The 25,827-nt window shown below is 51.1% G+C and overlaps 3 protein-coding genes across 3 annotated transcripts in view; all 3 read right to left on the bottom strand.

Moving 5' to 3' along the window:
- Mcoln1 (mucolipin TRP cation channel 1) overlaps positions 1 to 1,690 on the bottom strand; it is an 8,881-nt gene extending 7,191 nt beyond the window's left edge. Inside the window, exons 1-2 of the mRNA XM_052754732.1 lie at positions 1,414 to 1,690; positions 1,265 to 1,361 (exon numbers count right to left, since the gene is read on the bottom strand). Coding sequence (XP_052610692.1) covers positions 1,265 to 1,361; positions 1,414 to 1,690 — 374 coding nt within the window. The remainder of the gene's footprint in view (positions 1 to 1,264; positions 1,362 to 1,413) is intronic.
- A 3,168-nt stretch (positions 1,691 to 4,858) lies between these two features.
- Znf358 (zinc finger protein 358) lies at positions 4,859 to 8,959 on the bottom strand. Its single transcript, XM_052754654.1, has 2 exons — positions 8,719 to 8,959; positions 4,859 to 6,680 (listed from the first exon to the last, which is right to left on the bottom strand). Exons 1-2 carry the CDS (start codon positions 8,942 to 8,944, stop codon positions 4,930 to 4,932), a joined length of 1,977 nt encoding a protein of 658 aa, XP_052610614.1. The 5' UTR covers positions 8,945 to 8,959; the 3' UTR covers positions 4,859 to 4,929.
- Positions 8,960 to 13,249: 4,290 nt separating this feature from the next.
- On the bottom strand, positions 13,250 to 25,268 carry Tex45 (testis expressed 45). Its single transcript, XM_052754639.1, has 8 exons — positions 24,711 to 25,268; positions 19,872 to 19,975; positions 19,681 to 19,781; positions 16,983 to 17,095; positions 16,782 to 16,891; positions 16,308 to 16,509; positions 15,175 to 15,260; positions 13,250 to 14,250 (listed from the first exon to the last, which is right to left on the bottom strand). The coding sequence occupies exons 1-8, from the start codon at positions 25,261 to 25,263 to the stop codon at positions 14,023 to 14,025; spliced, it is 1,497 nt and encodes a 498-aa protein (XP_052610599.1). The 5' UTR covers positions 25,264 to 25,268; the 3' UTR covers positions 13,250 to 14,022.
- Between the last annotated feature and the right edge of the window lie 559 nt (positions 25,269 to 25,827).

Genomic DNA, 25,827 nt, shown 5'->3' with positions numbered 1-25,827 from the left:
GGGCATACAATCTCAGTTTAGGGAGACAAGACTGCAGGGGTGGGAGCTGTAACTGAATGAGTCCCCCGGATTCATGGAGGTCATCCCTCTAGCTTCCCGCCTGCACTTAGGAAAGCCGAGCATTTGGACACTGGCTGCCAGAAGCAAAACCTTGGAACTCATGTCAAAGTTACTGAGTTCCAGCAAACAGAGCAATTGGAACTTTGGCTACAGCTGGGGACATAGCTCAGTGGTCATGTGCTTGCCTAGGAAACATGGCCCTAGGTTCAAGCCAGAAGGAGGGAGAAGAGGAGGAGGAAGACTTGTTTAGACCTGTAATCCCAGTGCTCAGAGGCTGAGGAGAGAGGACCGCACATTCAAGTCTGGTGTGAAGGTGCACACCTGTAATTACAGCATTCTGGAGGTAAGGATGGCAGATCTGAGTTCCAGGACTGCCAGGGCTACACAGAAAGATCGTCTCAAGACAAACAAAAATAAAACAGGTTCAAATCTGGCCTACAGAATGAGATACTGATCCCAAACAAAACAAAACCATCACTAACAAAATCCTTGGGTTTCAGATACTGACCTAAAGGGAGAAGCTGGCTGCCTGCCTGAATTAACAAACTCTGAGCAGAGACTGGGTTGGGGAAGGCAACACTCTCATACGTCACATACGACTTGGAAAGAAATGCTCCATAATAGCAATAATAAAGCCATCCATGGTGACACATGTTATAATCCCAGCACAAGGGAGGTGGAGGCTGGGGTTATCAGGAGTCCTGCCCTCTGAAGCTGGAGAAGCTTATGCCCACCCACACAGTCCAAGTTCTCGGGACTATCTGCCTCTCTTTCACAAGGCAACTAAGTTCGTACTGGCCTTCAGGGTGAACAAAAAAGCTCTCTTCCAGAGGTCTGAAAGGCTGGTACCCACCCACTGGTTCTAGGGACCATCTGCCCATTTCTCTTCCATAGTGCAGCTAAGAAGTCTGCCCCAGACTTTAGGGGGGAAAACAGAGCTTAGTGACAGAGGAAGTTGGGGAAGATGGTGTCCACCCATCACCCAGTTCTAGGAGCTATGGAAACTCACTGCTTGAGGCCAAGCGATGCTGGTACCCATCTACGACCCTGGTTCTGGGTACTATGCAAGCTCACCACCTGAGGTTAGAGATGTCGGTACCCACCCGCCACCCAGGTTCCCATGGGGACTCTAGGGAACTTCAGAACTGGAAGCTGGGAGCTCATTGCCCAGGTTCTATGCGCCTTCTGCCCTTCTCTCCCCTACGGAGCAGCTGCGAAGTCCGCACTGGGCTGGAGGAACGGGAAGCTGGGCGCTCGCCGCCCAAGGTCGGGGATGTCGATGCGCACCCGCTGCCCAGGTTCTAGGAGGCATCTGTCAATCTCTCCCCCATAGGAACTCAGAGAAGTCCTCACTGAACTTCAGAACGTCGAAGCTGGATGCTCGCCGCCCAAGGTCAGATATGTCGCTACCCACCCCGACACCCAGATTCTGTGGAAGCTCTCCGCCTGAGGTCAGAGATGCTGGTGCCCACCCGCCGCCCAGGTTCCAGAAGCCGAATGCCCATTTCTCCCGTACTGGACTTGAGCAGCGGAGCCAGGCTGGGCGCTCGCCGTCTGAGGTCGAGGAGCCGGGCGCGCCCTCCCGCCGCCCGCGCTCACCTGAGCCGCGCCGGCCCGCCGCGGTGGCCATGGCCGCACGGTGAGCGCGGGGTGCGGGCGGGTCCGAGCGCGCGCCACTGTCACTGACTGCGGCCTCGCTCCCTCCCGGCGCGGCTTCAAACCCTTCGCATCAGCTGACATGCGCCGCGGTCACGTGAGCAAGGCGCCTGAGCTGACCACGTGACGAATTCTGACCCAGCCTATGAAGCCGGAGCCCAGCTTCCCCACCTATGCCCGCAGTGCGCATGCGCCCCCTAGCCGGCGACTCACGGGTTAAGAGCAGTCAGTCTCGCGGTCCTAGCACCGACTGACTAGCAAGGCTAACAAAAAAGGGTCTGTGCAACATGCTGGTTCCGAGCTGGTTCCTCGTGACGTCTACGTCTACAGCTTGACCTGTTACCTTCCATGGTGTCCGGTGCTGACCCTACGTCCTAAGCCGAAAGTATCCTCCCCTTTACTCCCAGAAACCTTTCCTGTCTCCCATCCAGGCTACCAGCAAACTGTGTTTCCTAAGCCAAATAGAACCCTCTTCTACCAGCCCAAAGACATCGGCCTTTCTGCGCTACTGCAACAGCCTCAGTCCTGCCTTTTACTGCCAGCCTCCGCCTACTAGCAGCCTGAAGAACCTCCAAAGAATTTTTATCTTCTAGAACCTCCTAGTGGTTTCCCAATGGCTTTGCAAGGGCCAGAAAACTTCCCGCTTAAATAGTTTCCATCTCCTACCATTCACCTCTTTATGGCCTCAGGGCATTTGCAGTCTTGCTTGGAACGGGAAAGTTAAGAACATAGGATCTGCAAGGCAGGTAGGTAATTCGAGTTTAAATCTAGGCACTTACAATCATCACTTGGGAATTTCCGAGACTGCCTTAAACTGTGTGACCTATTCCCCTTTATTATTAGTAACAATAATAACAATTAAAATTTTCTTGCCAGGCATGGTGTCTTAAACATCTTTTAATCCTGTCACTTGGGAGGCAGAGGCAGGCGGATCTCTGAGTTCAAGGTCAGCCTGGTCTACAGAGTGAGTTCCAGGACAGCCAGGCTACACAGAGAAACCCTGTCTTGAAAAAACAAAAACAAAAATTTCTTCTCCTTTGCAAAATGGCAATCACCCACAGTTCCCTGCCTCTTAGAGTTGTACAAAGGATTAAATGAGAGAATTCAAGACCCAGTTAGTATGGTTCAGCATCTACAAACTGGGATCCATTCCCGGCACTGCAAAAACAAGGCATGGTGGCCCGTGCAGTCAGTAATATTGGCAATATAACAATACTTCCCCAAGAGCCAGGCATGGGGGCTGGAGAGATGGCTTAGTAGCCCAAGGGCTTGTCATGTCAGCATGGAGATCTGAATTCAGATCCCCAGAATTCATGTAAAAACCATGGCCTGGCACCTGTAACCCAGCACCGAGGAGGCAGAGAGGGCAGAATACTTGGGACCTGGGGCCAGCCAGTCTAGCTTATCTGTAAGCTCCAGGATAAAACAGGTGAGGGGCTGGAGAGGTGGCTTAGCAGTTAGGAGCGCGGGGAGTAGAGAACTAGAGTTCAATTCCCGGTACCCCCATGGCAGCTCACAACCATCCATAACTCCAGTTCAGTAGATACAACTCGCAGTCATGGTGCACACTTACCTGAAGGCAGAACACTCCTAGGCATATAATAAAAATTTAAAAGTGAAGAGTAAGGAGCTCTTGCCTCCTGTGTACACACACACACACAGGCACTGGCATCCACACCTACAGTTACAGCACACACACACACACACACACACACACACACACACACACACACACACACACACAGTCAGGTATGTGGAGCCATGTAGAGGATGTTTTTGAGACCACAGCTAGGTCTGTGTAGTGATATCCTACCCCTGAAACAAAACAAAACAAAAAATTTCCCCCCCTTAGGAAAAGTGGTCCCTCCATCTAAATCAGCAATCTTGCTACGCTTTGGAATGTTCCACCCTCTATACTTAGCTCTGAAATGTTTCTAAATTAGAAGTGTCCAAACTGTGCTGGCTGGTCTTGCTTCCTGCTGAGACCTCAATGAGTATTAGATGTTTATTGGGATAATGCCAGCACCCAGGAAACTAGGCAAGCCTGGCCAGCCTGAGGTACAAAATGAGACCCTATCTCAATAAACAAACAAACAAATGAAGTTAAGAGATGGCTCAAAGGTTAATCCTGGGTCAGCACCCAGGACCCACATGGCAGTTCACAACTGCCCACAGCTGCAGGTCCAGGGCGTCCAGTCCCCCTCTGGCCTCCCTGGGCACCAGACATGCATTCAATGCACTTGCAGGCAGGCAAAACACTGATACTCATGAAATAAAAATAAAACTTTCAAATAAAATCAGGCGGGCTGGTAGATGGCTCATCAGGTAAAGGCACTTGCTGCCAAACTGATGACTTTAGTCCCCAGAACGTTCGTAGTAGGAGAACCAACTCTTGCAGGTTATCTGACCTCTGCACAAAATGAATGTACTTTGTAAATATATAAAAGATGGCTCAGTGGTTAAGAGCACTGCTGCTCTTACAGAGGACCTGGGTTCAATTCCCAGGACCCAGATTATGGTCCATAACCATCTGTAATTCCAGTTCCAGGGGATCCAATGTCCTCTTCTGGCCTGTGTGAGCGCTCCATGCACATGGTACACAGATATACATACAGGCAAAACATTTATACACACCAAATAAAAATAAATATTTTAAGATAAAATAAAGCAACAGGCACCAAGTGATAGTCTAGCTTTTTGTGACAGAGTCTCACTACATAGCCCAATCCTCCTGCTGCCACCTCTGGACAGCCCACACCACTACACAGGCTAACAGATGTTTGGTAAGCACATAAGCATGCAACATGAGTGTGCAACCTCTATTCCTCCCAGGGCTTTTCAAGGGCAAGGAGGTTAGCACAAGGATCCGGTGGATTGTCTTTGGTGCCCTTTAGTAGCCTCCATGGTCAGCCCACTACAACATCAGCATGCCAGAAATTCCAGCATGGGAACCACCCACTGAGGCTGAGTGACCTGACCACAGTGGCCAGACCCAGGAGAGAAGAGATGGGATGAATGGGCCTTGTATGGGAAGCTAGGCGGCCTGGAGGGTGTGCCTTCACAGATCTGGCTGGCTCTGACCACACCCTCCGCCCCCACCTGCAGTAGGAGAAAGCGCAGAAGACAATCAACACCACAGAGCCAGGAGGCAGGAGGATTTTACTATGAATATAACACACACTTTCCCCAAACCACCATAGATGCCGGGCCCCTTTATCCATCGGGCCCCAGCAGTGCCTCTTCCTCCTTTACCCACTTGGGACTCTCTCCAGTTGGAAGGGCTGGGCTGGGACTGTCATGAGTGGGAGAGCAGGGATCTGTTTGGGACTTGGGGTTGGGGTCAGGACTGGGGACGAGATCTGGGTTAGGGCTGGGATCAGATTCTTGGTCGGGGCTGGGTACCACATCAGGGTCAGCATCACGGCCTGGCTTAGGATCAGAAGACAGAACAAGATCAGGACTGGAGATGGATCCTGAGTGGGTCTGGAGGATGGGATTCCGGAGTGAACCCAGCACAGAAGTAGGGTCAGGACTTCGGGCAGAGCTGGCACCAGAGCTGAAGCCCAGGCCAGATTCCAGCACAGAAACAGCATCAGGACCTAGGAAAGCGATCTGCCCGGGCCTCATCATAGATACTGGGCTCAAGCCAGGCCCGAGGCCCAGCCCCGCTGCTGCGGCTGCGGCAGCGGCAGCGGCAGCGGCAGCGGCGGCAGCTGCGGCTGCAGCTCCCTCGTGCACCCGCTTATGCTTGGTGAGGCTGGAAGCTTGGCCAAAGGCCTTGCCACAGAGCTGACAACGATAGGGGCGCTCGCCAGAATGCACGTGGAGGTGTTGCAGGAGCGCCGAGCTCTGCCCAAAGGCCTTGGAGCAGTGTGGGCAGGCATAAGGTCGCTCACCAGTGTGGATGCGGAGGTGATGCTGCAAGTTGGAGCTCTGCCCAAAGGCCTTGCCGCAGTGGGGACAGCGGTAGGGACGCTCGGCCGTGTGGGTGCGCTGATGCTGGAGCAACGCTGAGCTCTGCCCGAAGGCCTTGCCGCACTGCGGACACGGGTAGGGGCGCTCGCCGGTGTGGGTGCGCAGGTGTTTAAGCAGCGCAGAGCCCTGCCCAAAGCCCTTGGCACACACCGGGCACTTGTGAGGACGAGGGCCACCATGAGTGCGCAGGTGTTGGGCCAGCAACGAGCCGTGACCGAAGGCCTTGCCACATACAGGGCAGTGGTGTGGCTTCTCTCCGCTGTGGCTGCTGCGATGCTTGAGCAGCGTGGACCTCCAGCCGAAGGCCTTGCCGCAGGCAGCACACTGGTAGGGCCGAGCACCCGTGTGGATGCCTCGATGCTGGGCCAGTGTGGCACCATGGCTGAATGACTTGCCACAGTCGGGACAGCGGTAAGGCTTCTCCCCACTGTGGGTGCGTCGGTGCTGGCTCAGCCCGGAGCTGCGACGGAAGGCTCGCCCACAATCAGGACAGGAGAAGGGACGAGGGGGACTGGCGGGGGCGGGAAGCACCGCTGGGCTCGTTGCCAAGATTTCAGGGGTGGCAGTGAGGCCAGAGGGAAGGGAACTCACATCAGGAGCAGCCGGGCTGAGGGTGTCATTGCTTGGGTCCAGAACCAGGGGTACCGGGCCAATGACATCAGGATCAAGGTCGAAACTTGAAGACATGGGATCCAGATCTTGGGAATCTGAGTCTGGCTTCCCCAAAATGGATGGTTGAGCATCTTCTGCCTCAGGGTCCAGATCTTCAAAGCTGGCATCCCCATCTTCTGAGACAGTGTTGAGGTCTTCCGGCTCTGGCTCGGGGCTTTCAGAAATAGGGTCTGGATCTTTGGGGCTGGGGTCCAGGTCTTCTGGGTCTGAATGAAGATCTCCATAAAGTGGCCTAAGGCTCTTGTGGCCCGGGTTCCTAACCAGGACTGAGCGCCTCATCCTAGAAGTAGAACTGCTTGCGGCTTCTGGAACAGAATCTGCAGTATGAGCACAGGAGTTGGTGGAGGGAGGTTCTGGGGAAGGGAGAGGGGACTGGCCACGCCACACAAAAGTCCCTGCTAACTACAGACAGATTTTCTCCTTGTCTTTAACCACAGAAAGAGTTCTAACTAGTGTCCTCGCCAGGATTTCAAATAGAGGAACCCTCATATGATGTGATGGGACCCTCCCTTTTCAACTTAAAGCTGGGTGGGATAAGAGGCCATCTTGGGATCTTGTTTTTTAAGCAAGGTCCTGTGTAGCCTGAGTTGTCTTTCAACTCATATGTAATCAAGAATGACCTTAAATTTCTTATCCTCCTGCCTCAAACTCCTGAGTGCAGAATTACAGGCTATGCACAACCACGTTCAGCTTATGTAGTACTGGAATTCAAACCCAGGGTTCCCTGCATGGTAGGTGAATGACATCTCCAGCCCCATCCTGAGCTCTTGTAGTAGGGGAGTTTGGGTCTTATAGGAGACAGTTCTAAGGTCTGACACTCTTAATTTGGGGAAAAGGGTGTCAGGGTTCTTTATTCCTCATGAGGTCATGGTCTGCATTTTTGCTCCACCTTGGAAAGTGGTAGATCTGGATGTTGCTGGTAGAGAGGGGGGCTTGTGTGGGTTGCCCTCCAGAAGTAGAACGGATAGTGGTAAGGCTGAGAAGTTAATGGTAGCTGCACCCCTTCTGTGTCACAGTGAGAAGGGCAGGGGCCCTTGTTTGCTTACAGGGAAGCATTCTATACCCCGCAGCCTGGGTGGGATATAGTCTCTCCCAGACAGATCTTTGATGTCTATTCCCTAAACTTGAGGACACGGGAGGGGAGATGTGAGGGAGCAGCTCAGGACACACCTGCAAGCTCAGCCCTTGTGATGCTAAGGCTGGAAGGTCTGCACAATTCAAGGACAGCCTGGGCTACAACATAACACGAGGTTTTCAAAATTAAGGAGAGTGCATACACGGGCCTCTCCTGGGGAGGGGGTGCCAGGGGCACTAAGGATTCCACAGCCAGAAGGGAGGGGAGCGCAGTTAATAGATCTATTTTCCAATTGGCTAGACGCTTGTGAATTTTAACCCCTCGGTGAAGACAATGGCTGGAGGGCTGTGGGGTGACTGAGAGAACTGGGGGGGTGTCTCCAGGGGAGGGGGTTCCTGAGCCACACACTCCATGGTTAGGGGAAAGGCTGGGGGGCAGAACGGGAGAAAGCAACAGAGCTCTACCTTGGGGCTGAGGGAACTCTTTGTTTGGCTGGACTCCTGGGGATTTGGGAGGCCTACCCAGCCCCAACCTCATCGCCAGTACACAGAGGGGTGCTGAATTCCCCCAACAACTTCTCTACCCAGGCTCCACTGTTGGAGATTAATGGGCAACACTCCCGGGTGTCCTCCCAGGTTTCTGGGAGACAAGGGACTTTTAGATTGCTTTCGAAGAAAGCAGCCTCCTGAACTCCCACCTCTTAGACGAGGGAGAGGCCAGGTGCACCCCAATCACCTCTTGGGAACACGGGCTTCAAAGAACAGCCAAGACTGGGAGGTGAGAGATCCTGGGATCCTTGAGGTAATACTACACTTTCCTCCTGCACACACTATGGAGCAAAAGGCCTTTCTTAAGTTCCACATCGGAAGAACAATACCCCAGGCTTCTCTTGGTTCCCAAAAAGAAAGCACCCCCCCCCCCCGCCGCCCGCCCCCATCACCTCCTGAAGCAAGGAGGCGTCCTGCGCTACAGGACCCCAGAGCTAGCGGGCGCCTCCACCCACCCCAATCTCAGGCTCACTGTGGGGGGTTTGGGGGTGGTCCTGGGGGTGGTGGATAAACGCACTAGGCCTGAGCTCCTCGGGACCCCCCTTCCACCGCGTCTGCCACATTGACGCCCCAGCTCGAGAGCTGGTACCACACACTCAGCGAGGGGTGCATATAAGTAGCCCGGAGCCGCGCCCCGCACCCTGCTCTTAGTGTGGGGGCCTCCTCCCAGCCACCTCCCCCTTTTGCCCAGCCTTCCCCAGTCCAGCCCGATCCGCTCTCGGGGTCACTCACCCGATGCCCCTCGCCCCTGCCCGGCCCGGCTGCACCCGCGCTGGCCAGCCGGCGTCTCCCCGCCCCGGGCTTGCAGGAAACCCCACCGCCCGCCAGCCCCGCCGGCGGCCCCCTCGGCCCAGCGGCCCCGCCAGGCGCTCCCGGGGAGCGAGAGGGGCCGGCCGAGGGCCGCTGCGGGAGCTGCTGGGACTTGTAGTTCGCCCGCGCCCTCGGCGGCCGGCGCCATCGCTGCCCCCGCCCCCCGGGCCAAGCCTTTGTCCCGGCCGGGGCCACCCTGGCCGGCGCGCGTCCAGGCTTTGTCTGCACTCTACCAGCCCGCGCCACCCTGGCACGATCCCTCCATTCACCCAAGTGCCTCTTTCGCCCCCTTCTCCGACTCTGATCTTGACTCTCTCCATCTGTATCCCTGTCTCTATCTCCATCTGTACATCTCTCTTCCATTCTGTCCCCTCCTCTCCGTCTCTTTTGCCTTCACCCCCTTAAATAAATTTTGATTTATTGTGTATGTGTGCCGTGTTGCCCCTGGGGAAGTCAGAGGACAATTGGCAGGAGTCGGTTCTCTCCTTCCACCGAATAGGTCCCAGGGATGGAACCAGGGTTGACCATGCTTGACCGTGTACCTACCTACCTGTACGTGAACCATTTCTTCAGCCTTCTTTTCTTTCTCTGTTCCTACCAGAATCTCTCTCTTTTCTCTTTCAATTTCTTTGCCTCTAGCGCGGTCATTTTGTCTGCCTCTGACCTCTTTTGTCTCTGCCGGCCTCTGTCTTGGCCTTTTGCCCATTTCTCTATCTTGGTTCAAACAACCGCTATCATGATATTCAGACACATAGGCAAAAGGAGGCTTTGAGAAGTCCCGCAATTTAAAAATGTATCCGTCTTTTCCTCAACCAGTATTATCTCAAAAAGTTTAGGACTGTCAAAATGGCTCAGTGGGTGAAGGTTTGTGGTGAGACAGGTGAGCTTAGAGAGGTGACCCAGTCCGTAATCTGCTTGCTGAAGAAGCTTAAGGACCTGACTTCAGACCTCTGGCACTGATGTGGAAAAACAGACTCAGTGGTGGGCACCAATAGTCCTAGATTTGAGGTGGCCAAAATAGAGGACCACCCAGGGGCTCACTGGCCAGCCAGTCCAGCTGAGTCAGTGAGTTCCGGGTTCATTGAGAAACTCTGTTGGCCAACAGGGTAGTTCAGTGGGTGAAGATACTTGCCCAAAGACCAAGGACCTGAGTTTGATTCCCTAGGACCCACGTGGTGGAAGGAGAGAACTGTCTCCTACAAGTTGTCCTCTGACCTCCACCTGCCATCTATGCATACCCCACCACATAAATAAATAAACAAATAAGTAAATAAATCTAATTTAAAAAATCAAGATAGTCGGGCTGTGGTAGTGCATTCATTTAATCCCAGCACTCAGGAGGCAGATGTAGGCCAGTCTCTGAGTTTGAGGCCAGCCTGGTCTACAGAGCTAGTTCCAGGACAGCCAGGGCTACACAGAGAAACTTTGTCTCAAAAAACAAAACAAACAAACAGACAAACAAGTAAATAAATAAATTCAAGATATACAAGGGGGAACAACTGAGGAAGACACCTGAGGTCGACTCTGAACTCCACGAGTGTGCCTGTGTGCAGCCCCCACCCCCTGCAGTTGTTTGTTCACAGAATCCTTCACTGCTTTTAGGTAACTCCTTCATCCCCTGCCCCCAGTAGTGAAGTCTGGCACTTCCATCTTCTCAGCCCCCTATTCCAACGGCAGCTCAGGAAGCTGGCACAGCGCTGATTTCGGGACACTAACGCAGTCCATCAGCCAGGGCTGAGGAAGGCTCTAGACCAAACACTTCCCTCCACCACAGAGGGAATGAAAACAAGCCCTGGCAGCTGGACCCGGACGTGCCTGAGCATGAACAATGGTCACAGGGTGAAACCGTATACAGCGAGGTCACCCTCTGACCATATCTGAACCAAGAGAGACGCAAGAATAGGCCGCAGCCGGAACAATGACCACACATCCCCCCTTTCCCCAGAGCACAAATGGCTGCCTCTGTCTGCCTGCCACAGCCCACACTCCACTTTCAACCCTCCCTCATCTCTGAGATAAAAGTAGCTGGAGTCCCAGCCATGGACCACACCAACCGTAACTGCTTCAATTTTATCTAAAGCCGTCCAGCACAAGCGCATGCCCATCCCCAGCCCCCAAAGTCTTTAACACTCCCTGCTAAAGAGCCTCCTGTTTTCACCTTGGGCTCTTTCTCACTGAACACAGAAGATAGACTCCCTCTCTGCTTTCCCCCTAACTCCCTCTACCGGGTCTTATGTAGACCTCAAACTTACTATGTAGCTGAGGAAGGCCACCCTGGACTAAATGAGACCCTTTTTCGAAGATAAAGAAATAAAACAAAACAGACCAAAAGAAACTAAAAACAAAATTCCCCCAAACAAAACTAAAATATCAGGAATCACTCCCTGGGAAGAAAAAGATGTTGAAATGCCGAGTTCTCGCCCTCCATCATGTGCATTCTCAGGATGGAATTCAAGTCTTCCTAGCTGGCCACAAGACGGACCTGCTGGGCCATCTCACTGGCCCCTTCAGGGAGGTCTTAAAAGACATAAGCTTCTTGCACACATTCTTTACAAAGAAGAGATTGTTTCTACTCCATGTGAAATTGCTGGAGCTGAATTCTCTGTCCACACTAAATGAGGAAGGTAATGAGGCAGACATAAAACTGGGATGATCAGAGATAATCCAGGGGGATTCTAGATGCCTGTTTCTCCTGAAATATTAAATACTCCCCATCCACAGAACCTAAGCAGCCCTTTCAGTAGTGAGAGCTCACTACAGGCTTTTATTTACCCTCCGGTTAGGATACGACTTCCAACTGGATGGATGGTCTGGGCAAATGTAGGTCTGTTGCTAGGAGACAGGATCCAGCAATATTAGGCCCTAGATGAAAAAAATTGTGGTATGGCCAGGCATGGTGGTGTATACCTTTAACCCCAGCACTCAGAAGGCAGAAGCAGGCAGATCTTTACAAGTTCAATACTGGCCTGGTCTACTTAGTGAGTTCTAGGCCAGCCAAGGCTATATAGTGAGATCCTGTCTCCAAACAAACAGACAAACAAAAAACAAGACAAAACAACACCATTGTGGTGAGAGCCAGAAGGATGGCTTAGTGGGTAAAGGTGCTTGCTGCCAAGCCTGATTTAGTCTCCCCCCTCCCTCTCATTGTGGAAGGAGAAAATCAACTCCTACAAGCTGTCTTCTGACCTCTACCCAAGCAACAGGACACATGTGCCCCACAACAACCTGCACTAAGTAAATGAATCTTAAAAACACACACACACACACACACACACACACACACACACACACACACACACACTGAAACTTTTACAAGGCTGGCATGCAGGTACCCACCTTTAATTCCAGCACTCAGGAAGCAGAGGCAGGCAGATCTCTATGACTGTGAGAACATCCTGGTCTACATAGATAATTCCAAGCCAGCCAGAGTTACATAGTGAGATGTTGTCTCCAAAAGAAAGGGGTGGTGGTGCCCTGAAGAGCTGTCCAGCAGCTAGATGCTCTTGCTGCTCTTACAGAGGACCAGAATTCCCCGCATCCACATAGGGTAGTTCACAAATGCCTGTAACTCTAACTCCAGAGGACAGGATGCCATCTCCTGGCTTCTGTGGACATAACAAAGACACACATAAATAAAATAAATATTTTTAAATATTAAAATAATATTTAAGGCCTGAAGAAGTTTGGATTGATACTGTCCCTGGAGCCCCAGGACTCTACCACACTCAACATCCCTGCCAACGCCTTTGTCCAACACTAGCCATCTCCTCTTTTTTATATTAACTACTTTAAAGATTAAAACAAAAGATGTACTTATTTTTATGTGTCCATATGTGTTTCGTCTGCATGTCTGTCTGTGCTCTACACAGAAGCAAGTGCCATAAGGGTCCAGAAGAGGGCGTCAGACCTGGAGTTACAGACAGCTGGTTTAGGCACCATGTGGGCACTGGGAATTGAACCCGCGTCCTCTGGAAGAGCAGCCAGTGCTCTTAACTGCTGAGCCATCTCTCCTGCTTGATTTTAATCTTTTTCTTTGCTTTTTTTTTTTTTTTTTGGTTTGGTTTTTTGAGACAGGCTTTCTCTGTGTAGCCCTGGTTGTCCTGGAACTCACTCCGTAGGCCAGGCTGACCTCAACGCAGAGATCTACCTGCCTCCTGAGTGCTGGGATTAAAGGAGTACACCACCACTGCCTGGCTGATTTTTAATTTTTTTTTTTTAGATTTATTTATTTATTATGTATACAACATTCTGCCTCCATGTAACCTTGCACACCAGAAGAGGGCACCAGATCTCATTACAGATGGCTGTGAGCCACCATGTGGGTGCTAGGAATTGAACTCAGGACCTCTGGAAGAGCAGTCAGTGCTCTTAACCTCTGAGCCATCTCTCCAGCCCCATGATTTTTAATTTTTTAATTATGTGTCTATGTGCATATCTCTGTGTGTGTGTGAGTTCAGTGCATTCTGAAGCTGGGGCACTGGGGCTGGACTCACAGATGGTTGTGAGCCACTGGATATGGGTGCTGGGAATGGAACTCTGGATATCAGCAAGAGCAGCAGGGCTCTTAACCACTGAGCCATCTCTAGACCCACTATTCATATACTGTGTGTCATTCAAATATCAGAAGAGCCCTCCACTTCCAGGGGATCCAGTGTCTCCTTCTGGCTTCCACAGGCACCAGGCCTGCACATGGAGTGCAGACATACATGTAGGCAAAACACATACTGTAAGAGAGAAAAAAGAAAGAAAGAGAACCTCACAGTTGCAGAGTGCCGTTCATCATGGTGGAGTGGCAAAGCGGCAGGAGCTTTGGTGGCAAAGGCAGCCGGTCACATTGCTTAACCGTCAGGAGTCAGCAGGCAGTGAGGAGTAGCCCATGAAATTGTGCGCCTACATTCAGGGTCTTCTCACCTTAGTTAATCTAATCTAGAAACTCTCACGTAGACATGCTCAGAGGCTTGTTTTCATGATTATTCTCAAGGCTGTCCAGGGCAGCCATGATGGCTCAGCAAATGAAGGCCTTGCCACAAAGCTTGGTCCCTGGGGACCTAAGATCGATTCCCTAGAACTTATAAGGAGAAAGGAGAGAACCAGTTCCTGCAAGTTGCCTTCTGACATTCCTCCCCCACCGTGGCAGGTTCACAATCATGCTCACACACAAGCAAATCAACGTTAAAAAAAAAAAAAGTAAAGATAAAGCCTGTCAAGTTGACAATCAAGTGATATTTATTGCTTGCTCGGGCAAGGGTACATAGGGAGCTGGGGGCCCTGAGGGTCTACTCTCTGTCCCCAGCAGCCGAACTTTTGGGGTGTGCCCATCGGCACGTGGCTCTCCTGAATGTTACTTTGCTTCTTTACCAGTGGGCCTTGGTACTTGAGAGGAAATTGGTCTTGATAGTGGGTGGAGAAGAAGCGCTGTCCACCCAGCTGGGGCTCTATGTGGCTGTACTTGCACTGTGAAGTCAAGGTAGGCGGTTTGTCAGACAGCCCGGGGGTTGCTGACCCACCCTGGCCACCTCTAGACCACTCTGGGGAGGACACTGGAGGGCAAGAAGAGGCTCAGCCTAGCGGTCATTGTAACTTGTGTGGGAGGACCCAGTTCCATCCCTGGGGCCCACATGGTAGAAGAGAATTGATTACTGCAAGTTGTCCTCCGACCTCCCCATGTACACCATGACATGTGCCCGCGCACACGCACGCGCACACGCGCACACACACACACACACACACACACACACACACACTACTAAAATAAAACATCATAAAAATCAAACAATTGGGGGCTGGAGAGATGGCTCAGAGGTTAAGAGCACTGGCTGCTCTTGTAGAGGTCCTGAGTTCAATTCCCAGCAACCACATGGTGGCTCACAACCATCTGTAGTGAGACCTGGTGCCCTCCTCTGGCCTGCAGGGATACATGCAGACAGAACACTGTATATGTAATAAATAAATCTTTAAAAATAAACAAACGAACAAATAAATATATAAAGCAATTTTTAACTAGTCCCTAGAATGACCCCAGGACTTTGGATGGTCCTGGGTGGGCTCTGAATCCTCTTTTGAGATTTAAACCCTGTCTGGTAATAAATGTGTCTGAGTTGGTGTGGGCCTGAGAGTGGGGAGAAGCTGCGGATAACCTTGAAGCTGGGTTGTCATTAACAGGACCCCTGAATTCTGAGTGGTGGTGCATGCCTGCAACCTCAGCACAGGGGAGGTGGAGGCAGGAGTCCAGCTCAACAAAAACACTGTCAGTCCTCAGCACTGACACAGTTACATTCAACAAGGTTGACGCTAGCCGACCTGACTGTGATTCTGAGACCGGGGTTAACATGGTTTGAGGGGTGCTAATGAGGGATGCATCCCATCCCTCTGGCTCACCTTCTGTAACAGCTCTTCCGTGACGGCAGCTCGAGCTATTCCATGCGGCTTCAGCATCTTTTGGTTCATGGTTAAAAAATCAAATTCTGGAGATTTGGGTTTGGGGAAAGTTGGGGAGCAGAGGAAACGAATGAGGCAGGATATGAGGGACTAAGGGTGGAAGATTCAGGGCTCAGGCACTTGGGTTGAACTGAGGCTAAGACGGTGTGGCATGTGGGCGGGATCAAACCAGAGGTGTCGGAAGGGCGGGACCAGGGAGGGCACTGTGCGTTGCCAGAGTCTGACAGAGAAAGGCTTAGAGATGGATGAGGGAGAATAAGAAAGGGAGAGGGGGCCTTGGCCAGACCATCGGATTGGAGTTACGCAAGGAGTTGTCAACCCAAGGTGGGATCAATTCGAGGTAGGTGGTGGTAGGCATTTCGAGGGGCAGAACTTTGGGAATGGGGAGGGGCTTCAGGAAGGGGAGGAACTTGGGGGTGTGGGCGGGGCTTCTAGGGAGCTGTGAGAACTCAGAAATGGGCAGGTCTTTGCAGATGGGGTGAGGCTTTCAGTAACAAGTAAGGCTCCTAGACCTAAGAAGCAAGTATTTGATGGTGCACGCCTTTAGTTCCAGCACTTTGAGTTCGAGGCCATCGTAGTCTAAAAAACGAGTTCCAGGACAGACAAGGCTACACAGAAAAACCTCGTGGGGGTGGGGGGCAGCGGAGAGGGGAGGGGAAGAGAAGCAAGTACTTGGAAGTGGAGATGGGCTCCCACGGGCGGAGAAGCTTTCGGTTATGGGTAGGGCCCATGGGAACATCAGCAGGTCCTCAGACATGGAGAGGGGACCCCAGGCATGGGTAGGTAGGTATGTGGGGATGAGAAGGGAATTGGGCCTGGGGGGTCTGTAGTACTGGTCCCATGTTTTCAGATGTGAGGGGGATTTAAGAATGAGGTGGTGTTTTCAGCAATGGACAGGGCTTCCAGGGACAGAGGCAGGTCTTTAGAGTTGGAGGGGATGGGGTTTGGGGCGGCCTTCAGGAAAAGAGGTTTTTGGTGAGGTGAGGCTTTCAGTGATGGGCGGAGCTTGCAGGAACCAGGGCGGACTTTTGGGGATGGGGCGGGGCTCTCATGAATGGGTAGGCCACACTCACCACCTGTGCCCTCAGGCAAGTTACTCTGCAACAAAGAAAGGTTAAGGGCTCTCTGTATTGGTTTGGTATCCGGAGGGCAGTAGGCTGAGCCTGCGGAGGTTTGGAAGAAGTCTCCGAGCAGCTTCGCTTCTCCCAGGGTCACATGATCCTTCAGTTTCTCATGGGACACATGTCGGCTTGGAGGCTGAGTCACAGGAGGCGGCTGTAGGAATACAGGCTTCTAGGGATCTCTGGTCCAGGGGCTCCAGCACTGAGAATCACTCATGCCTCGTGGATAGCTCCCACCCTCTGGGTTCCAGATGGGCTTAGATTTAATTCAAGTGATTGTATTTTACAGACAACCACTGAGGCTGATACCGGTATGTGTCAAACCCAGGACCTGCGGTCTACACTGAGCTCCACCTCTTGCTGTGCCTTTGAGACCCCTTCTCCCCCAGGAGAGCACCCTGGCACCTCCTCCCTCTTCCTGCTGACCTCACCATAGAAGAACTTCGTGGAGGTAGCCAGGCTGCCAGGGCCGGGGCACCAGTTTCCTTTCAGGATGTGTGACTCCGGGGTCTTATCGTGGTGAAGAACAAAGGACTCTGCCAGGGGAGGGGTGTGTCAGAGGTAAGCAGCAGAGACAAACCTGTAAAAGAGCTGGGTAGAGTCGACGCACGCACGGTAGGTTCTCACCTGGCTCTCGGGCGTAGAAGTGGTCATTCATGGTGGTCCTGTCGTGGAACAGGCTGTCTCCGGGACTAATGCTCACCTGGTGGATGTGGGCTGCAGTCTGGGCCTTGTCATACCTCAGGCAAAGTAAGTTAGGATCAAGGTAGGTCCTCAGAATTTTCAGGAAAAGCGATAGGGCCGGGTGAACCGTGGCTGAGCCTGGGGTACGTTAACTTACATTGGTATACATTTTGAGACGGTCTCACTATGTAGCCCTGGCTGGCCTGAAACTCACAGAGATTTGTCTGTCTCTTCCTCAGGAGCTGTGTTGGTTAGTTTTTGTCAACTCAACGGAAATTAGAATCACCTGGAAAGAGCTACCCTCCACTGAGGAACTGTCTCCATCAAATTGGCCTGGGTGCCTGTCTGTGGGGCATTTTCTTCATTAATGACTAATGTGGGTGGTGCCACCTAGGGCTGATGATCCTAAGGCTATACAAAAGCAGGCTGATCCAGCCCTGGAGAACAAGCTAGTGAGCAGCGTTTCTCCATGGTCTTTGCTGAAGTTCGTGCCTCTAGGTTCCTCCTTGAGCTCCCTTGACTTCCCTCAACGATGAACTGTAACCCATAAACCAAACACTTTCCTTCCAAAGTTGCTTTTGGCCTCTGTGTTTATCAGACCCATGGAAACCAAAGCAGGACAGGAGTGCCATGACTAAAAGCATGTGCCACTGTGCGTTTTTATTATTTATGTACTTGTTTGATTGCTTATTTATTTATCTATTCTTTATTTATGTTTTTGGAGACTGGATTTCTCTGTGTAGCCCTGGCTGTCCTGAAACTCACTCTGTAGACTAGGCTGGCCTTGAACTAAGTGATCCACCTGCCTCTGCTTCCCAAGTTCTGGGATTAAAGGCATGGGCCACCACCACCTGGCTATTTTTTTTTATATATTTTTTTAAATTTATTTTACTTACCAACCACAGTTTACCTCCTCCTGTTCCCTCCCCCCCACCACCTCCTTTCTAGTCCCCTGCCCTCTTCCACTCCTCAGAAAGGGTAAGGCCTCCCACGGGAGTCGACAACAAATGGTATATCAAGTTGAAGCAGGACTAAGCTCCTCTCCTACCTGGCTATTTTTAAAGACTATTCTTTTATGTGTATGAGTGTTTGCCTGTTTATATGTAAGTATACCACATGTTCCTGGTGTTCCTGGTGCCCATGAAAGCCAGATGATCTCCTAGAACTGGGGTTATAGATAGTTGGGAGCCACCATGTATGTACAAGGATTCAAATTCAAGTCCCCTGCAAAGCAGCAAGTACTCATAACTGCTGAGCCATCTTTCCAGCATTTATTTCTTTTAATTAATTGATTTTGAGACAGGGTCTTAGTATGTGGCCTTGGCTGGCCCAGAACTATGTAGACGAAGCTGGCCTCGACCTTACAGTGGACCACCGTTCTCTGTCCCCCAAGTTCTGGGACTCAGGGTATTCACCTCCATCCTCAGTTTTCCCCTTTAAAAAGTTTTTATTTATTTTTTATGTGTATGGGTATTTTGCCTGCATTCATGCCTGTGGTATTTTGCCACATTCATGCCTGGTGCCTAAGGAGACAAGGAGAAGGGTCAGATCCCCAGGAGCTGGAGTTACAAACAGTTGTGAGCTGCTATGTGGATGCTGGGAATCAAACTTGAGTCCTCTGGAAGAGCAGCCAGTGCTGTTCACCAGTGAATAGCACCCCCACCCCTTTTTTTCAAGACAAAGTTTCTTTGTGTAGCTCTGGCTGTCCCTAGAACTCACTCTGTAGACCAGGCTGGCCTCAAACTCACAGAGATCTGCCTGCCTCTACCTCTTGAGTGCTGGGACTAAAGGTGTGCACCACCACTGACTAGCTCTCTCCATTTTTTTTAAAGATTTATATTTTATATGTATGTGCATGTGCCATATGTGTGTGGGTGCTGGCAGAGGCTAAAAGAGGGTATTGGGTCTCCTGGAACTGGAGTTATAGAACCAAACTCTGGTCTTCTGCATGAGCAACAAGTGCTCAACTATGGAAACATCTTTCCTTCTCCTTGTTTATTTTAGTGTGTGTGCTGCTATACATGTGTTGTGTATATATAGGATGTGTGTAAGTGTGAGCCTGACTGTGCATGTGTGCATGTGTGTGTGTGTGTGTGTGTGTGTGTGTGTGTGTGTGTGTGTGTATGTATACACCTGTGTTTGTTCCATGGTGCACATGTGGATGTCAGAGAAGAGCTTATGGAAATTAGTTCCCTCATTTCACTGTGTAGATCCCGGGGATTGAACTCAGGTCATCAGACTTGGTAGCAAGCTCCTTTAACCACTGAGCCATCTCATTGGCCCATGCCTTGTGCTTTTGAGACAGAGTCTCACTGAACCTGGAGTCAGGCTGTCAGCTGACATGTCCCAATGATCCCCTGTCTGTATGCATCACACCATGGGGATGACAGGCATGTGGCCACAGCCAGCTTTTTAGGTGAATGCTGAGGATTTGAACTCAAGTCCTCATGTTCATGCAGGAAACACTTTTACAAGCTGAGCCATCTCCCCAACCTCCCGCAGGGTGCTTTTAGTAGGCAGTGTGGCACTGTGGTGGAGCTTGGATTGGACTTTTTCAAGGCAAGCCGAAGTTCCAGAGCCCTGCCTGATCCACCCACATGCTGCTGAAAGCCAGCTGTGGGCAGACTGTGTCCTTTTGTACCTGTCTGGCGGCAGCTCCTGAGGCACGTAGGTCTGTTTCGTGTATGAGCACAGGGTGTTGAAGCCAGTCTGGGGGTCTCCTAGGCTCACACTGGAGGAGGCCTGTGGGCAAAGGAGGGTGGGAAGGTCAGAACCACTCTAGCTGCTGCAGCTGCCCCACCTCCCAGCAAAGCCAGAGACACCTTGATTTACCCTCTTACACATCAAGGCAGGAGGACCTGGGAGGGCCTGGAAGTGATTCTGGTAGGTGGTGTCGTCCTGTCCCTTGTAGTTCCATTTCAGGGGGTTGCGGCCCCCTAAGGAAGAAGAATGAGGAGGGGTGGGAGAGAATGGGACTGATTCTCTGCAGCCTTAGGCCACCTGGGATTCTATCCACAGGAAGGTAGGCTGAGCAGCCCTGATCATTCAAGACTGAAGGATCTCTGCAAACAATCACAAAAAACAATTTTTAAAAAAGGCGGGGGGGGGGGGGCCCGTTGAGATGGGTTGGTGGGTAAAGGCACTTGCCACCAAGCCTGATGACGTGGGTTAGATCCCCGAGTTTCACAGGGTGAGAGAAAAGTATCTCCTGAAAGCTGTCCTCTGACCCATGCTTGAACCCTGGAACACATGCACATGCGTATAAACACAATAAATGTAAGAGAAAAAATAACTGCCAGGTACTGAGACAGGCACCTAGGCTAAGTCCCTCCTCTGCTCTCTTTTTCTCTCCCTCCTTTCCCCTCCTCCCTCCTTCTCTGAGGTGGGGTTTCATGTAGTCCAGTCTGGTGTCACACTTTTCACGCAGTCGAAGATGGAGGAACCGGTTCTCGTGCTCCAGCCTCCCTAGGTGCTAGCTTTACTGCAGCGCTGGCTGTACAGGCTCTTGGCACCCAGGCTTCCCCCTTCTTTCTTCTGCATTTTGTTTCAGGGTGGTTTTGTGTGCATTCAGACAGTATTTTGATCAACAGTTCTAGCTGCTTAGGACCTCTCAGTTCTCGGCCTTCCGAGTGCTGGGGCCATAGGCCCAGCTCGGGCTGAATTGGACTTGGTATTCTCTCACTCATTTTGTATACCCTTGAGGCTCAGAGACTTGAAGTGGCAGATAGAAATGAGGAGCATGGTAGCTGAACAGTGGGAGAACACTTGCCTGGTATGTCTGAGACCCGAATTCTATCCCCAACAGGAAAAAGAAAAGGCTGGAGAGACTCAGTGAAGTACTTGTCTCACAGTCATGAAGACATGGGGATGGATCTCCACAACCCACATAAAAAGTCAGGATGGTGCCACAAGTTTGTAATCTCAGCACTAGGGAGGCAGATCCCTGGAGCTCACTGGCCAGCCAGCACAGACCATTGAGGATGTTCCAGGCCAGTGACAGACCCTATGTAATGAACCGAGAAGCTGGTTCTGAAAGTCAGGTCCCCTCTCCCATTTTAAACCTAGGCACGTATGTTTTAAAGTGTTCTCCATGGCCCCTTGTCCAAGGGTGGGCTGTCCCCCAGCTCTGGGACAAGGAGGGAAGAAAACAGTAAAAAACACCCAAGAATGAAAACATCATGTACTTGAGAAGAGCCGCTTCCAACAGACATCACTGTTGCTCATCCCGTGATGTAAAGCCCCTGTAGTGGGAAAGGGCTGAGATTAAAGGCATGTGCCTCCATGATGTCAGTTTCTGCTGCACGTTGTGAGCGCCTGTTCTGACGTCACTTCTACGTGCTCTTATTTTTCCTTCACCTGGAAGCCTCCCCTGTGAGGAGAGCCTCACTGCTCTGCGGAGACGGTCTCAGTCAGGATCAATGGGGCTTCCCCAGGCGGTCTCTGCCGGATGCTTTGAGTATGAGAATGGTTGACTGGATAAGGCTAGTTTCTAGTGTTATAACTTGCTTTTTTCCTGTTATTTTGGCTTGCTATATACTATAAACTCACTCATTCAAAACCAAAAGTATGGCTGTCATAGCTCATTCCCTTGACCCACAAAACACCGTTTCAAAATAAAAGATGGAAGATGCCCGAGCTCTGATACTCAAGGTTTTTCTCTAAGGTACACAACTGCACCCAAATGCAGACAAAGAAACGGAGAATCCCAAAGCCCAACTCAAAGGCAGTCCTCTTAGTGACAGCAACTATGCACTGGAGTCATTGCCAGACAATTGCAAAAAAAAAAAAAAAAACTAGGGCCTCATACACACTAGCCCTGTGTTCCACCACCGAGGTATATTCTCAACCCTTTTTATTCTGGGCACCTCACTAAGTCACCCAGGCTAGACTTGAACTCTTGCTGTAGCCAAGGCTGGTCTTGAACTTCTGTTTCAGCTGAACTGTCTCACAGTTTCTGGAACCTGTGTTTTCCTGATGTTTGGAACCGGCTGATTCTTTTGTGGAATAGTGCTGCACTGTGCATGGTAGGATCTGGGCAGCGAGTCAAGAATTTGCAGCAATCCCTTTCCCTTAGTTCCCGAGTGCTAGGATTACAGGTGTGAGCCACCATTCATATTCATATTGGGGATTTGTTTTGTTTTGTTTTGGGTGTTCATGTGTGTGTGGGTGCATGAGAATGTACATGCATGTGAAGGCCAGAGGTTGATGTCTGATGTCTTCCTCAATTGCTCTCCATCTTATTTTTTGAGACAGAGTCTCTCACTGAACCTGTAGCTCTCTGATTCAGTTAGATTGGCCAGCAAACAGAGAGGTGTGTGTGTGTGTGTGTGTGTGTGTGTGTGTGTGTGTGTCTCGCCAGCGATCGAGTGATCCTCCTGTCTCTTTCTCCCGAGCATGCATTGCCCCACCTGGCTCTAACATAGGTGTAAGGGGGTTGGAACTCGGGTTCTCTTGCTTGCACATCAACCAGTGTACTGACGGAGTCATCTCCCGAGCCTTGTTTTATTTTTTTGAGACAGGGTCCTAGGCTAGTCTTGAATTCACTATGTAGCTGAACTCCTCATCTTCCTGCCTTCACTTCCCCAATGCTGGGATGATAGGTGTTGGCCATCATGGCTCGTTTATACAGTGCTGACTGAGGTTGCGAGCCAGGGCTTAATGAATGCTAGGTAAATACTCTACCAACTGAGCCACATCCTCAGCCCTGGCGGTTTCAGCAGCAGCATCTTTGGTCTCTACTGGTTGGCAACTAGAAGCATTTTCCTCGCCAAGATGACAAGTGGCTATTTGGGTGGGGGGTTGTGAGGAGTCCTTGAGCGCCCTTAGGTGCTGTGGGATGTTCTGTATGTCAAATGTGTTGCTGATTAGTCAATAATTAAAACACTGATTGGCCATTGGCTAGGCAGGAAGTGTAGGCGGGACAAGGAGGAGAATAAAGCTGGGAAGTGGAAGGCTGAGTCAGAGAGACACTGCCAGCCGCCACGATGAGAAACAGCATGTGAAGATGCCGGTAAGCCACGAGCCATGTGGCAAGGTATAGATTTATAAAAATGGATTAATTTAAGCTGAAAGAACAGTTAGCAAGACGCCTGCCACTGCCATACAGTTTGAAACCAATACAAGTCTCTGTGTTTACTTGGTCGGGTCTGACGGCTGTGGGACTGGCAGGTGAGAGAGATTTGCCCTGACTGTGGGCCAGGCAGGAAAACTCCAACTACAAATGGCGCCCAACGTGGTGGCAAGAGTTTCCACCTAAAACCTGAGAAAAGATTCTAAAACGGAGCTAAAAACAGTTCCTAATTGTCTCTCTCAAATGAGCGGCAGCTGCTGGTTTGAGCTACTGGTGGGTTCCTAGTGTGCGTGCTCGACCTGCAGTATGGCGGGAATGAGGCCTCTGCAAGTGGCACATTAAGCTGCGTGGTGGATTTAGCCTTTGCAGGTACAAAACAAAGAGGTTTCTGGGCTATACGCTGCTTGGATAAAAGCATAGAGACCCACGATAGCTCCCAGAGCTGGTGGAAAACGCCACGTTGGGAAGCTGAGGTGGGTGGAGCCAGCAGCCACAGCTGCTGCAGTTTAAGGCAATAGATTCACAATAAGACAGATTCAGATGTAATAGTTTACAATGTGTGTAAAAGATACGTAGGCTTGAAAGAGACAAAAAAGATGATATATAGAGTTATAGAAACATAGTTTTAAAAAATAAAGTCTTTAAAGAGACAGTAAAGGTAGTATAAAAAATAAGCCACATAAAAATGGATATTACACAGAGAATCTGCATTGTGTTGTCTTTGGGACTTTTAACTGCAGAAAAACATTTGATTGTAAAAGCTGTTGAGTTATGTCAATATGTATATTTTAAAGGTACCTTGACTTCAAAATTTGGATATAAGGATATGTTACTTTGGAAAGGAGACTCTGCTTTTGTTTCCACAGAAAGCCAGAGGCTATGGATTTGTTCCAGATTAAGATACATCAGGTTTGACCAGCCAAGACCCCCTGAAAGGCCCAGATGACACCATGGCCCAGATGATCCAACATCCAGAATGATTTGAAAGCAACTGGCTCAGATTCTACACCCTCATGGACTATTCTATAATTCTAAAATTTTCTTTGTATCCCCATAAGATACAGCGCCCCCCTCCAGCAGGAAGTAGTAAGAGAAGCTACGCCCAAATTCCCAAATTATATGTAATTTTACTTTGTTAAGGTTAAAACCTTCCTTTTTGAAAAAAAAAAGGGGGAAGTGCTGTGGGATGTTCTGTATGTCAAATGTGTTGCTGATTAGTCAATAATTAAAACACTGATTGGCCATTGGCTAGGCAGGAAGTGTAGGCGGGACAAGGAGGAGAATAAAGCTGGGAAGTGGAAGGCTGAGTCAGAGAGACACTGCCAGCCGCCACGATGAGAAACAGCATGTGAAGATGCCGGTAAGCCACGAGCCACGTGGCAAGGTATAGATTTATAAAAATGGATTAATTTAAGCTGAAAGAACAGTTAGCAAGAAGCCTGCCACTGCCATACAGTTTGAAACCAATACAAGTCTCTGTGTTTACTTGGTCGGGTCTGACGGCTGTGGGACTGGCAGGTGAGAGAGATTTGCCCTGACTGTGGGCCAGGCAGGAAAACTCCAACTACACTTAGGTGCACATGGCCAGGGCGCGCGCTCACCCAGGTGGCTGCTGGGCACACGGGGCTGAGCGGCGGCGGCGTATGGCAGGTAGTGCGCCTTGTACGAGGTGGCCGGGATGCGCAGCTGCTCCCTGTCGCCTGAGGGCACCGAGTCGCGGTCGAAGATGAGGCGCGCGCCTCGGATGTCTTCGCGGCCGTGCGGCGGCAGCTCCGGCCAGCGGTAGTCGGCGCGTGCGGTGGACAGGTTGAGGCTAGGGCGCACGTCCGCGTGCACGTGCAGGTTGCTGATCTGCATGGCTCGCGCGCGCTCCATTGTCTGCTCCCGCAGCTCGTCCAGCCGCGGCGACTCGGACGGCGGTGAGAACGCGCGGTGCATCTCGGACACGCGCTCCTCGGAGTCCCAGCGTGCTTCCTTTTGGAAGACTGTGGAGTGCGTTGGCGAAGCTGGCAGCCGCTCCGGGGTGATGGAGAAATAGGCCGGGAAGTCCCTGTGCGTCGTGCACTGCATACTACCTTCGAGCAGCCGTGGATCGGGGCCCAGAGCGAAGTGTGAGGCCTTGAGGAACTCCATGGACATCGGGCACACCGGCATCGTGAGGACCCGGCGCCACCTGTGAGGTGCAAAGACAAAGGCCTGAACTCAGGACAACGGCCTCCTCTACCCCAGAGCAATGCTGCTTTTCAATCCTTGGTCTGACCCCACGAAGAGGAAAAAGACAGTCTCTTACTTGGCTCCTACTGTATAGAGGTTTTGTGGTACTGTGCCCGGTAGTTTTATGTCAATTGGACACAAGCTAGAGCCCTTGTAGAAGAGGAAAAGTTAGTTGAGAAAATGCTCCACTAGGTTGACCTGTGGTATATTTTTTTCATTGATGATTGATGTGGGAGGGCCAAGCCACCGTGAGTGGGACCATCCTGGGCAGGCATCCTGGGTTCTATAAGGCTGAGCAGGCCATGAGGAGCAAACCAGTAATCAGTACTCCTCTATGGCCTCTGTATCAGCCCCTGCCTCCAGGATCCTGCTCTGACTTCCCTGGATGATGGACAAAAAATTATGAAGTAACAACGAAAATAATTTTATGGTTGGGGGTCACCATATGAGGTGTTAAAGGGGTTGCAGCGTTAGGCAGGTTAAGAACCTCTAGTATAAATGGGG

Source organism: Peromyscus californicus, unplaced genomic scaffold, assembly GCF_007827085.1.
Source record: "Peromyscus californicus insignis strain IS unplaced genomic scaffold, ASM782708v3 Scaffold_2__1_contigs__length_46816999, whole genome shotgun sequence".
Classification (NCBI taxonomy): Eukaryota; Metazoa; Chordata; class Mammalia; order Rodentia; family Cricetidae; genus Peromyscus; species Peromyscus californicus.
This window is presented reverse-complemented; position numbering and strand designations above follow the sequence as displayed.